Source organism: Meleagris gallopavo, chromosome 1, assembly GCF_905368555.1.
Source record: "Meleagris gallopavo chromosome 1, MGAL_WU_HG_1.1, whole genome shotgun sequence".
Lineage (NCBI taxonomy): Eukaryota > Metazoa > Chordata > Aves > Galliformes > Phasianidae > Meleagris > Meleagris gallopavo.
This window is the reverse complement of record NC_139404.1, coordinates 193,964,712-193,977,913: the sequence shown is the minus strand read 5'-3', so window position 1 is coordinate 193,977,913 and position 13,202 is coordinate 193,964,712. Positions and strand designations below refer to the sequence as shown.

At 56.1% G+C, this 13,202-nt stretch overlaps 1 protein-coding gene and 1 long non-coding RNA gene across 4 annotated transcripts in view; one reads left to right on the top strand and one right to left on the bottom strand.

The window, feature by feature from the left end:
• Positions 1-135: 135 nt before the first annotated feature.
• Positions 136-13,202, top strand: part of DCHS1 (dachsous cadherin-related 1) — a 50,129-nt gene continuing 37,062 nt past the window's right edge. Inside the window, exons 1-2 of one of the 3 annotated variants that reach the window (XM_085216731.1) lie at positions 136-456; positions 4,623-6,431. In XM_085216731.1, coding sequence (XP_085072857.1) covers positions 4,680-6,431 — 1,752 coding nt within the window. In that variant the 5' untranslated portion in view covers positions 136-456; positions 4,623-4,679. Of the gene's footprint in view, positions 457-4,006; positions 4,528-4,622; positions 6,432-13,202 lie in introns of those variants that run through there. The other 2 variants (XM_085216732.1, XM_085216733.1) reach the window with 2 other exon arrangements.
• LOC146545869 (uncharacterized) lies at positions 5,511-12,145 on the bottom strand. Its single transcript, XR_014881225.1, has 2 exons — positions 11,682-12,145; positions 5,511-9,362 (listed from the first exon to the last, which is right to left on the bottom strand). It is a non-coding gene; the product is annotated as an uncharacterized LOC146545869 (long non-coding RNA).

Here is a 13,202-nt window from a genome sequence, read left to right as displayed (position 1 = left end):
GCTCCCCGGCCCCTTCGCGCCCCGTGTCCCGAATCCCGCGTCCCACCACGTCGACCCACCTCCGCGGACCCCGGCCCGGGGCCGCGCTCCGCCGGCGCGCTCCGGTGGCGGGGCGGGGATGGGGGCGGCGGGGGGAGAGAGGGGCTGAGGGCGGCGCTGGGTCGGGTTTCAGCAGGAGCCTCCGCGCCGAGCCAGCGCCGACCCGCCGCCTGCAGCCGAGCTCTGCGCGGGGCGGCCGCGGCACCGGGAGGCCGAACTCCGGGAGGACGGGGTGGGGGCACGGCGCCGGAGGGCACCGGAACGCACTGAAGGTACCGGAGCGGCCGGCGGTACCGGAGCGGTGTCGGCACCGGAGCGCCGGGGTATTGGGGTGCCGGGGTACCGGCGCGGCTGCGGGACGTCTCGCCGGGACCGGATCGTGCGGGATGCGAGCTCTGCCAGCGCGGGACGCGAGCTGTAAGTGCCAGCGCCGGACCGACCCGCTCCCGCCGCCTCCCCGCCTTCAACCGCTGTGCCGCACATCCGCATCAGCGCACGCCGGGCCGGGCCGGACCGGACCGGGCGCTTTGTTCTGCCTCCGCCGCGCAGACAATGGGGGGGGGGGCTGGGGGGGGGCGCCCGCGGCGGCGCAGCACCGCGGATCCGCGGCCGAATCGGCCGATCGGCCTCGCCCGCTGCGCGACGGCACTGAGGCCGGCGCTGGGAGCGGGACGGTGCGGGAACGGGAGCGGCGCCGGGACGGGGAGCCGCAGGGCTGAGGCGGCGCTGGGCGGGCGTTCGGCGGTCACGGCGGAGGAGCCGCGGAGGCGCCGGGCGGGGGCTGCGGGCCCGAGCGGAGCGGGGGCTGGGGCGGGCGGTGTGCTGGAACGGGGACTGCGGCGTGCGGGGAGACCCGGGAGAGCCCCGGAACGGCGGTGTGCGCGGGCACCGGGAGCGCCAGGAGGAAGGGACGCCTCGTGTCTGGGCAGCCCCGAAAGGCAGGGAGCCCCGAGAGATGGAGAGCCGCAAGGACAGCCGGGGAGCGCCGGGGGCCGGGCAGCCCGACGGCCAGAGAGCCTGGAGACCCCAGGACAGCTCTGCAGTGGGCAGGCAGTGTGGCAGGGCACAGCCAGCCGGGACTGTGGGAACTGGCTTTTGCGTGAGGAGCTTTTATTAGAGCTTCCTTTGTAGGGATAGTGTTTTCAGAGACAGGATAGCCTGAAGGAAGCCCTCGTGTGGCACAGAAATTGAATCCACAGGGATGAAATGGAGCTTGACTGCATCCTTAGAGAATGGCTACCACTGCTGGTCACTGCTTGTTTTAATGTTAGAAGGAGATTAGGCTGTGTGGCAACTGTGGGAGTGAGCAATAGAGATGCTGGTGTTGCAGATGCGGGTGTAAGGAGATAGGGCCGGGAGGCAGGGAGATGGCTGTAGGTCAATACGGACAGCAGAGGTTGAAAGTTTTTAGACTAGGGCTGCACTGCAGGCAAGGCTGGACTGTGCTTGGCTTTGGGAAAATCTGGAAGTCTTGAGAGAGACCTGCATGAATGTAGAACAGAAGAGCATATTCCAGCACAGTGAGTGGTGTCCAGCAAAGATGAAATGGGATTCTACATCCTTCCTGATCTGGAGTCTTAAAAACATCATTGGATGAGTCATGGCCCCTCGTGAAGTTTTGGGTATGGCATCAGCAGCATGTGCAGCTTTGATGGAGCTTTTGCACAGCGAGCACTCTGACATCTGTTTGTGGCATGCAGAGTGGGTGCCGTCTTTCCAGCTTCTCTGCCAGTGCCGGGGTGGGCCTGCTTTCCCTTCTCCGTGGCTGACATGAGAAGCGGTGCCACTGGCAGGCTTGCAGGCAGGGGATTCATGCATTGGTCCTTCTGTAGTTCCTCATGCATTTTTTCTAAGCACGGCTCATCTCCTAAGTGTAGTCTCGGCTCTCCCGATGCCTGGGCATATCAGCCCCAGGCCTGGAAGGCATTTCTGTGCATTGCAGCGCCCTTCCTGTCAGCCCCCTTACTGTGGCTCTGGACCCCAGCCTCCTCTCCGGACAGACTGTGATACCCACCGTTCCTTCGGAGGCTCTTGCTGCCATTTGTTACTAGGAAACTCAGTGCCCGGTAGTGGGAGTGGGAGGGGAGCAGGGCAGTCCGGCTCACGTTACACAGGCTGGGCCTGGACCAGTCAAGGCAGCCCCTCGCACTGAGCTATCTGCTAATTGGAAGCAGCTGTTCGGATTTGGTGACTCTGCATCAACTGAGGTTACCGCTGTCTTCCTTGCTGTCCCAACCCTGCAAGTCTCATAGGAATGAAGGGCTGCCAGAACCACGGACGGCCTTCTGCCCATACTGGACCTGTGCAGTCTGGCAAGCAGGCAGTCGCATCTCTTTCCCAGGAGGCAGCAAAGCTGACTGTGCATCCCAGAAGGAGGGAAAGGGAGAAGTTTACACACGTTTTATCACCCCAGAAACCTGACTTTTCATTACTCAGTTGCTCCAGTGCTCTCAGCTGCTCTTCACGCTCCCCATTCACGTTCCCAGTTTCCCCGTTCCCACAGCAGCGGTCCACAAAGCCTTGCCTCTCTCCCTTCTGCTTTCCGAGAGTGACATCAATAATCAAACCAGGGCGGGTCCTTTTCCCCATATCTGTGCCTTTACCTGTGCCAGGCACTACTCAGGACATTTCAGCTTTATCCCATCCTCAGCTGCTGAGATCCCCTCACTGCATCCCTCTTTTTGTTACTCTACTAGTTTTTCTACTCTCCTTTTACTTTAGTTTTCATTTACCCACCTGCCAGGGCTTTGAACTCTGCCGTGTACCTTCCCATGACCCAAGCAGCCGGGTTACAGTTAGGATGATGTAGTTGCATCACAGATGCAAATCTGGATCCCGTTCTCCCAGTTCTAGGTGCATGTAATTATTCTGGGGAAGTTTCATTAACTCCCAAGAGGAAGAGCAATGGAATTGGCTAGGACCATTGAATTGGTGCAGCTCACCAGGTAGCAGTCCTCAAGAATGTGTAACTTCTTTGGACTTCTGTTCCTGAGAGATGATGAAGATTCGTGTTGCTAGGTGCAAGAGCAGTGTGTGGCATTGCTTGCCACAGGCATCAGGCACTGGGGGTATGCACAGGTTTCTAGTTCCTGTAGCCCACTAAGGTAAACTTTCTTTTATACGTAGGAAACACTGTCACCAACCCACAATTTCTGCAAGAAAATCAACCTAACAGTTGTCCTGAGGTGGGAAAGAGGGCCAACAAATAACGGTACCACATCTCTCAGAAAGGGTTGGCACTGCTATAGAGTTCTGCAGACCAAAGGTTGCCATTTGTAGTCCCCAAACTAGGCAGCACGAGCCACCCCTGTCCCCCCAAGACAGGGAGGTTCTGCCGTCCTACGTCTGCCATGATCTGCTCCTGAGTGTGGCTGTGGGACCAGCAGCAAATGCTTTCAAGAGAGTCCAAGTGTGAGCTCATGCTGCCGCCATCCCTGCAGACCACTAAGCCTCGTTTACCGGCGGCTCGGAGCGGCACTGGGGCTGGCGTTGTGCACGAGCACTTTGACTGCTGAGCTGCTCTGGCTGCTCACAGGGAGGTGGGCAGAGCCCTGGGGGGCTCACAGCCTTTGGGTACCGCGCGTATGTCCAGCGTGTCCAGCAGTGCTGTTGCTGCAGGGAGCTGCTCCTCCCTTCTTGTCCCTCCCCCACTGCTGCAGTGAAATGAAGCTACAGCAGGGGGAAATGGAGTGAAGGAGCCAGAACGAACAAGGAGCAGCGAGAAGGAGACAAAGGAGGAGAGTGAGCAGTGGAGAGTGCAGGACGGGGAAGGAGCCAGGGCAGCTGGCAGTTCAGAGGGAGTTGCTGCGTTCCTACTGTACCACCACCACCCTCCATGGTACCAGCTTGGGGCATCCACAGATCTCCTTTCCTGGTTGAACAATGGGCTCTGTCTGCCCTGGGAAGATGGGGCTTTATCTTGGGCATTCCCGGCTGTGGGTATGTCCTTTGCAATAGAGCCATTCTGATTTATTGTTCTCTGGATGTAAGCCCATTCCAGTTCTGCTGCACCCCACCAGGGACACCCGATTTGCACTTCGCATTTTTTTGAACCTAAATCCCTGTGGTCATGAAAAGCAAGCTACTGGGGAAGGGGGGTTCGACAGGGTCACTTGTTGGGATCGCTCCCAGTTTTAAGACCATATTTTTCAGGATAGAGAGGTGCTAGGCTGCTGCTTGTCCAAAAATCTCTGTGGTCTTGCAGACACTGTTTCTCAGCTTTGCAGGAAGCATTCAGCTGTTAAAGGCACAGGAACCAGCTGGCTCCGGTGTTGCCAGGAAGGCTGCTAGCTGGGAAGAATACTTGGCTGGGTAGGAAGAAACCGATGTGACAGAGTACCAGCTGGTAACACCAGCACATGGCCAGGTTTGCTCTGCTTCGTGACGTTAGGTGCTGGCCTAGGGCTTCATTCCCTTTCCTTCACACCCTTTGCTCTAACAAATTTTCAAGTCATGAGGGATAAGTGATACAGAGCAATCAAGCAGAAGGTACCTGGCAGGCTTTCCCTCCCCACGTTCTTATTCTGTCCTTCGTTTGCTGCTCTCTCTCTTAACCAGCTTCCTCTGGTCTGCATTCCTTGCAGGATTAAAGAGTGCTGCAAAGAAGATCAAGCAACCTTCTGCTCCGCAAGGTACTAGCAATGGAGCAGATGAAAGGGTCGGCCATGCTTCTGTTGGAGCTGCTAATTCTTGGGGGCCTGAGAGCAGAGAAGGGCTCTGCTGTCCTGGGCACCTTGGATCTACAAATAGATGAGGAGCAGCCAGCTGGCACCATCATTGGGGACATCAGTGCTGGCCTGCCCCCTGGCACCAGTGCCTACATGTACTTCATATCAGCGCAGGAGGGCAGTGGAGTTGCCACTGACTTGTGGATAGATGAGAACAGGGGCATCATCAAAACAGCCCGTGTCCTTGACCGAGAGACCCGGGACCATTACAGCTTCATAGCTGTTACCCCCGAGGGCATCACAGTAGAAGTGAATATCCAAGTTAATGACATCAACGACCACGCTCCGGCCTTTCCCAAGCAACACAGCACTTTCCAGATCCCAGAGCACACACCTGTTGGCAGCAGATTTCCCTTGGATCCAGCCTTTGATGCTGACAGTGGCCTGCTCAATACCCAAGGCTACGTGATTAAGGGTGACAATGTGGGGCAGGCCTTCCGTCTGGAAACACGGCGAGGACCCAACGGGGTCCTGTATTTAGACCTGGTGGTCAGCAATGTCTTGGATCGGGAGAACCGTTCGTCGTACTCCCTGGTGCTGGAAGCCTATGATGGGGGCTCTCCTCCCAGGAGCAGCCAAATGACGTTGGATGTGTCCGTCCAGGACATCAATGACAACGCTCCCACCTTCAACCAGAGCCGCTATCATACTCTCATATCAGAGAATTTGAAACCTGGCAGTAGCATCCTGCAGGTCTTTGCATCTGACGCGGATGAAGGAGACAATGGTGATGTGATTTATGAGATCAACCGGCGACAGAGTGATCCTGACCAGTACTTCACCATTGACTCCCGAACTGGAGTCATCAAACTCAACAAGGGTCTGGACTATGAAGTCAGGAAGGTGCACGAGCTGGTGGTACAGGCACGGGACAGGGCTGTGCACCCTGAGGTCACCACAGCCTTTGTCACTATTCACGTGCGTGACTACAATGACAACCAGCCCACCATGACCATCATCTTTCTGAGCGAAGATGGCTCCCCTCAGATCTCCGAGGGAGCCCAGCCCGGTCAGTATGTGGCACGCATCTCTGTTTCTGACCCAGATTATGGAGAGTACTCCAATGTCAATGTCACTCTGGAGGGGGGGGATGGCAAGTTTGCCCTCACTACAAAGGACAACATCATCTACCTTATCTGTGTGGACCAGCTTCTGGATCGGGAGGAAAGAGACTCCTATGATTTGCGAGTGACAGCGACTGATTCGGGAACACCTCCACTCCGGGCAGAATCAACCTTTGTGCTGCAGGTGATAGATATCAATGACAACCCTCCACTCTTTGACCAGCAGGAGTACAAACAGAGCATCCCCGAGGTTGTGTACCCAGGCAGCTTTGTCCTGCAAGTGACCGCTCGAGACAAAGACCAGGGTCCCAACGGGGAGGTGCAGTACAGCATCAAGCATAGCCAAGACACCCATTCCAGCTGGTTTGCCATTGACCCTGCCACAGGTATCATCACCACTGCTGCCCCACTGGATTACGAGAAGGATCCTCAGCCTCAGCTGACAGTGCTGGCCACAGACAGGGGAACCCCTGCCCTCTCTTCTTCAGCTGTGGTGCTTGTGGCCCTGCAGGACGTCAACGACAACGAGCCGGTGTTCAGGAGTAATTTCTACAACGTGTCCCTGAAGGAGAACACCCCCGTTGGTACCTGCTTCCTACAGGTAGGTGCAGCTGTCAGGAGCTGAGCTTGAGGAAGGCACAGACAGGGTTGGAGATAAGAGACATGCTGCTGAAGGATGTTTGGTGCAGATTTCATGGCTTCCACAGGCAGAGAACTGTTCCCTCGCCGTGAGCAGGAAGCGTGGCAGAGCACTGTTACACGTCTTCTGCATGCTGGGGGACATCTCTGATGCCAGAGGCAGATCTCAAGGAGTCCCTTTGTGCAAAGCACTGTGTTGAGCTCAGCTCACACTGCGGCCTACTCTGCAGGCACTGCTTGCACAAGTGTGGAGCTGCTCTTGTCAGCCCGGAGTACCAGCGACAGTCTGAGGAGCAAGGTCAGGCCTCAGAAGCTGCTTGTGGCAGGACCGGTAACTTCTCTCTCCTTCTGGTGATGGACAGTAGCATTAATTATGCATGACTGCTACTGTTATATTACTTCAGAAGCAGCATCTGTGGGATTTGGGCTGAGAGGCACGTGCTACATCAGTCTCTGTGTAGTGAGAAGCACACGTGAGTCCTGGGGGGGTTGCTGCCACTCTCTTAGCTCTCATGGGGGCTCGGCTGTGCCGGCTCTTCCGTCAGCATGAGCCTGCAGGGTCTGTCAGGGCAGCACAAGGTCTGTCCCTGTGGGACAGGTGGGGCCAGAGCCATGCTGGGACAGAGGTCAGGAGGAGGCTGAGGATGGCAATGGGCTCTGGGACAGGGCAGCAGCGCTGTTGCCCTGGGCGATATGGAGGCCTCAGGTGCTTGCGGGGACAACTCAGCTGCGGCGGCTCCAGCAGAGGCCCCTCTCATTCTCGGAGCCATCCTGCTCAGTCTGCTTACTGTAAGGCAGGAAGGCATTCTGGAAATACAGCTGGCAGTGAAGGCTGGGTTTCTGGCTGCAAGTGCGAGGACAGGCAGGAGGGAGGTGGGACCCTGGAGGAGCTGGGAAGATGTGAGACTGTGGGGATGCCATGAAGATGCTGGTAGGGCCACGGGGCTGGGCCGTGCTGAGACTCGGTGCAGCACGGTTCACTGTGAAGCCATCCTGGCCTGCACAGCCCAGCACAGGGGAGGCACCCGTCCAGCAGCGGCAGGGACCGAGGGGTTGGACGGGTTTCGATGGTCTTGGCTTGGCCCTCGTGTTTCATTTGGAAACAGTGCATCTGGGCTGAGCACAGGTAACTCCCTCGTGGCCTCAGCATAAAGCAAACAGCACACACATCTGCTGCTGCTTCCTCTGAGCCGGGAAATGTGAGAGGATGGGAAAGGAGGCCGGCCAGGCTGCCGACTCAGCACCAGGCCACAGCAGGCACAGGCCAGGCTGAGGAGCTGGCAGAGACGGGGCAAGGAGCCCCGGTCTGAGCTGCCCAGTCCAGCCACCCCTGCCTGGAACTGGAGGGCTTCCATGGGCTCTTCGGGGTCCACAGCAGCCAGCAGCTGGTGCCACATTCCATAGGTCACACGTCAGGTGTGCAGCCCCACAGACCCTCTGTTCCCCCTGCTTGACTTCATCTCTCTGTGACTTCCAGGCATCAGGGCTCATCTTGCCTTAGGGTCCAGACCTGCATAATGCTAATGAGAGCCCAGGCCACAGGCAGCCCTTGCTGACATGTCCTGCAGGACAAAGGCAGCTGCTAAGGCTGACCCAGAACAGAAAGGGTTTTGTTCTCCATCAGACCATCAAGTTTCTAAGCGAGAAACCATGGGAGGACCAGTGCTATTTTTGCACATTGACATCTGCTCTCTGTGGGCAGGACAGAATGATAGGGAGTGGGGAGTCCACATAACTGACCAGGGTACCAGCTGCAAGTCTCCTGCATCCCAGCAACATCCCATTCTCTCCTCCAGGGTGTTCTTTGTGTTTGATGTACAAACAGGGCTGAGCAGAGCAAGTTGCTGGCCTGAGCACCTGAGAAAGAAAAAGAATCACACAGAATCACACAGAATCACACAGAATGGCCAGGGTTGAAAGGGACCTCAAGGATCATGAATCTTCAACCCCCCTGCCACATGCAGGGCCACCAACCTGCACATTTAATACTAGACCAGGCTGCCCACAGCCCCATCCAATCTGGCTTTGAACATCTCCAGGGATGGGGCATCCACAACCTCTCTGGGCAGCCCGTTCCAGCATCTCATAGTAAAGAAATCTCAACATATTTATTTATTACTTACGTTTATCATGGGTCGAGTCCTACAGTAACTGACCCGCATGTGCCTAAGCAAAGGAAATAGCAAACCACAGTTCAAATCTGAGATGAGGGAAAAACACAAGCACAGAAGGAGCCTGAGTAACCAATGAACACAAGACCACCAAACAATAGAGCAGGGGGCAGTCAGTAATCAGTTGTCTCTGTTTCACTGTGTAAACATGAGTTGGTAATACAGATCATAGAGTCATAGAATGGTTTGGGTTGGAAGGGACCCTTAAGATCGTCCAGTTCCAACCCCCTGCTGTAGGCAGGGACATCTCCCTCTAGCCCAGGTTGCTCACAGCCCCATCCAGCCAAGCCTTGAATGCTTCCAGGGGCAACCCGTGCCAGTGTCTCACCACCCTCACAGGAAAGAATTTCTCCCTGATATCTAATCTAGATCTGCCCTCTTCCAGTTTAAAACCATTCCCCCTCATCCTGTCACTACATGCCCTTATAAAAGTCTCTCCCCAGCTTTCCTGTAGGCCCTTCAGGCACTGGAAGGACACTCACTACAAGGTCTCCTCGCAGCCTTCTCTTTTCCAGGCTGAAGATCCCCAGCCCTCTCAGCCTGTCCCCATGGCGGAGGTGCTCCAGCCCTCTGATCATCTTCATGGCCCTCCTCTGGACTTGCTCCAACAGCTCCATGTCCTTCCGGTGTTGGGGGCTCCAGAACTGGACACAGAATCACCTCCCTCGCCCTGCTGGCCACACTTCTCTCAGTGCAACTCAGGATACCGTTGGCCTTCTGGGCTGCAAGCACACATTGCCAACTCATGTTGAGTCTTTCATCAGCTGACATCCCCAAACCCTTCTCCTCAGGGCTGCTCTCAAGCCATTCTCCATCCATCTCAATCTGTGCTTGAGATTGCCCTGACCCAGGTGCAGGACCTTGCACTTGGTCCTATTGAACTTCATGAGGCTGGCATAGATACTTTAAAGTTCATCAGATCACATTCAAGTGCTGCGTTTACATGATGTGGAACCTTGTTCTGTTATAAATTCACACTGCTGGCTTATATTTGTTTTAAACATTCTGTTGGATTGACATTGTACCAAGCTGCATGCATGGTCAGATATTTTCTTTCTGGGCCTTTCTAACTTTTTAAGCTGAATCAAGTTTTGTCTGTCCTCTGGCAGTCTGCATAAAGCAGAGAGAGTTGTGTAAACCCCATATTGTGAGCAGTGGTTGATTTGACTGAAAGGCGAATGAGATGAGATGGTTGATTATTGACTCCTATATAGATCCAGTATCAATGAATTTGGAACCAGGGTTTACGTATTTCACTTGCACCCATACACACACAATTGTTAGGAAAGAAGAACATCAGCAATCAGAAGCTGACCAACTGCATACGTAGTGTGTATCCCTTTCTTACGATTTTGAGGACAGGTCTGATGAGCTTTGAAGCCCGAGTACAGTTTTGTGATTTGTGGGGCGGGCTGTGCTGCATGTACAGCACTTGGACAGCCTCTGGGGCTGTGCACTACGTAGCCCGACCTGCATGAAGTGCTCTAGGCTAAAGCAGGCTACAGTAATACAGAGTCTTGAGGGATAATCCTGATGCATCGATTATGGCACTGAAGAGGAATATTTGTGAGAGAACACAGGGAGCAGCCACAGACGGGGACCAGAACAGCAGGAGGACTAATGATCACTGACTTTGCTGCCAAGGAGAGCGGGAGGATGCTGCTGTGCACATTCGGTTTCTTGGGACAAGAGCTTTAGCACTAACCTATTTTCAGGTTTTTGCACAACACAGAACAGGCCTTCTCCTCTTCTGAAATAGGAAGACAAGCTTTCTGAGACAAAATGAGGAGATGTCTGTGAGCTAACTGGGGATCCGTGTGAGGGGAGGGAGTGCATCGTGCTCCTGAGAAAGGGACCATCGTGTGGATGAATCTGGGGTGCAGAGGGACAGGGGACATGGGGGAGATGCTGGTACACAGGGAGGTTTTGGGGGAGGTGAGTGCTGTTGTTACCGCCAGAAGAGCTGCATTTGTTCCAAATTCCTGTGAAAGTTATTTCCTTGTGCTGCCAGCAGCCTCCTCCTGGGCTTGGCACAGCAGCCAGCGCCATGATTAATTCAAGTAGCATTTCCCCTGGAGCTGCAGCAGCTTTTCCACTGCAGCCGAGAGGCCCCAGCCCCTTGTGCTCCTCTCCCCCCATGCTCTGCTCCTCCCCCAGCCCCCTCCACAGATCCCTCCTTCCTCTGCTCTGATCCCCAGCCCCCTCACAGCTGCCCCTCTTCCTTCATCTCTGCTTTGGCCCCAGGTCCCCTAGAACTCCCCTTTCTCCTACAGACCTTGCTCACACCCTCCCTCCTCCACGCCACCCGCAGCCCCACACCTGTGCACACTACCCCCCAAAGTGCCCAGCCCTGCTTCTCCCCTCACAGAGCCCCACAGTATGCTCCCCCTCCCCTTCCCTTAGTCTCTGCTCCCTCCTCTTCTCTCCACACCCCTTGATTGCTGCCAGCTGCTGATGTCTGCCCCCAAGGGACCCTTGCTGTTTTACCCCCAGGACAGCTCTCACTGGCAGTGCTCACCCTCACGGGCATGGCCCTGGGGCACCCCAGCGTCTTCTGCTCCCCATCCCTTTCTGCTGTTCTCCCTCTGATACACCAAGCTCCAGTCTTACTCATACGTCTTCGCCTGACTGTGTCCTGTCCTGCTGTGTAGACACAATCTGCCAGCTCTCGCTGCCTGAGCTCTGTGCAGTCAAACTGCAGCCCAGCAACCAACTTTAAAGTCCTTGGCATCAGTGTCCCCCACCAGGTTTCATCCAGACCCTCTGACATCCTACCCTACACTGCTGCTGCCCTGCTTGAATCCCCTTGAGACTTTTTTTGCAGAGTCCTATTTTCTCCCCTGCTCGGCACCCAAACTCTTCTGCTCTGTTGAGGCTTCCAGTGCCCTTTAGCTCTCTGCTGCAGCTCCCATTTTATCTCTCTGCTGCTCCAATAGAAAGAACAGCTGGATGCTTGTGCGTGAGCCTTGCTTATCCTTGTTCTGCTCCTTATTTTCCCCTGCTCTCTGCAGCAGCAAGACTCCCAGGAAGTTTGCACTCACCTTCGGGTTCCTGCAGATCTTGTCCAGCCTCACTCTCCACTGGGATTCTACCTCCCTGCTAGTGTCTGTGATTGCACTGCTTCCCCTCCTTCTCAGAACCGAGGGCTTTTCCACATCTCGGCGCAGCTTCTCCCCTGTTCTCCATACTTACTCTTGCAAGGCTGCAGCAGCCCTGCGTCTTCCCGTGCCTGGACTATGGCTGTGGGGCTGCCAGCCAGAGCCTTGCTGCGCCCTGTAGCTGTGGGATGCAGTGGTGCAGGCACACAGTGCCTGCAGCTGTGCGAGGAGTCCCCCGGATGTGGTGCATCCTACAGCCTCAGGGTCTGACCCTCGCCTCTGCCACGCGTGCTGGACAATCACTGGGGCCGAACCCTGACCCCGTTCATTCCTCTGAGGCCCGAGCATGCTGGAGGCTGAGACACAACCCTGGAGCCAGAGACAACTCCTGAAATAGCAGCCGTGGCCGCTCCCTGGCTGCTTTTAGCTGGTCAGCATCTGTGCCAGGGCTGGGGAGGGCAGGATGCCTGGCACACACTCAAGCAATGGGAGCCGTGCGTGGGATCGTTGACCACACTGGCGCCAGCCTCCCCTTCTCTCCCACCAAGAGCCGTCACTCTGAGGGGCGGGAGCCCAGAGCCAGATGTTTGCCAAAGCCGCAGCGTAACATGTGCGTAGCAGAGATCCAGCCAGGGCAGGGCTCCAGATGAGCTCCCTGCTTGCTGACAGTGCTTACTGGAGATGGGGAGGATAGCCAGAGAATGGCTGCTGAGAAGGACTCCATCCCTTTCATGCACTGCGGACTGTGAAGGGGGGCACGTGGGTGAGCAATAAGGCTGGGAGGGCAGGGGGCTCTGGTATTGCCCTGCAGATGGATCCGATGGAGGGGGAAGCCTTTGCTCAAAGTTGTACAGCTGAAGACTCCAGTACGTGACTCCCTATCCTTCTCCTCTGAGGGAATCAGAAGAGCTCTGTGGTCCATAGACTCCACTCCCTTCCATCCCATCTTGCCAGAGGACTGGGAGGAGGCAGGTGAAATAAGGCCTAAATCCTTTAGTGCCCATCTTTGTCCTCCCAGTTCTCTGTGTACTGGGCAGAGGCACACCTGCTCAGCGCGCTCCTTCCCTCAAAGCAATCATAGCTCCCCGGTATGTGTGCTGCGCTTTCTTTTTCCCTAACCGTGCAGCATCTTGCTGGTTTTTTGCCATTCATTTCTGCTACTTCAGCCACAGCAATTCCATGAGGTTCCCCTTCTGCCCAGTTGTGCCTGTCAAGTGACTGCAGGGTACACAAGCAAAATCTCCCAGCAAACTGCAGGAAAGAAGGGTCAGGCAGCAGATGCTGCTGGCTGTGTGCAGGGCTGGTGGAGCAGAGCAGCTCTCTGCTAAGGACTGAAGCTGGCTGGAGGGCTGGAAGATTCAGGAGGGCAGTTGGATGCAGATCACAGACTCACAGAAAGGCAACCTGTGCTGGGGCTGCCCAGGGCCACCACTCCACAATGCCTAAGGGCAACCTGTGCTAGTA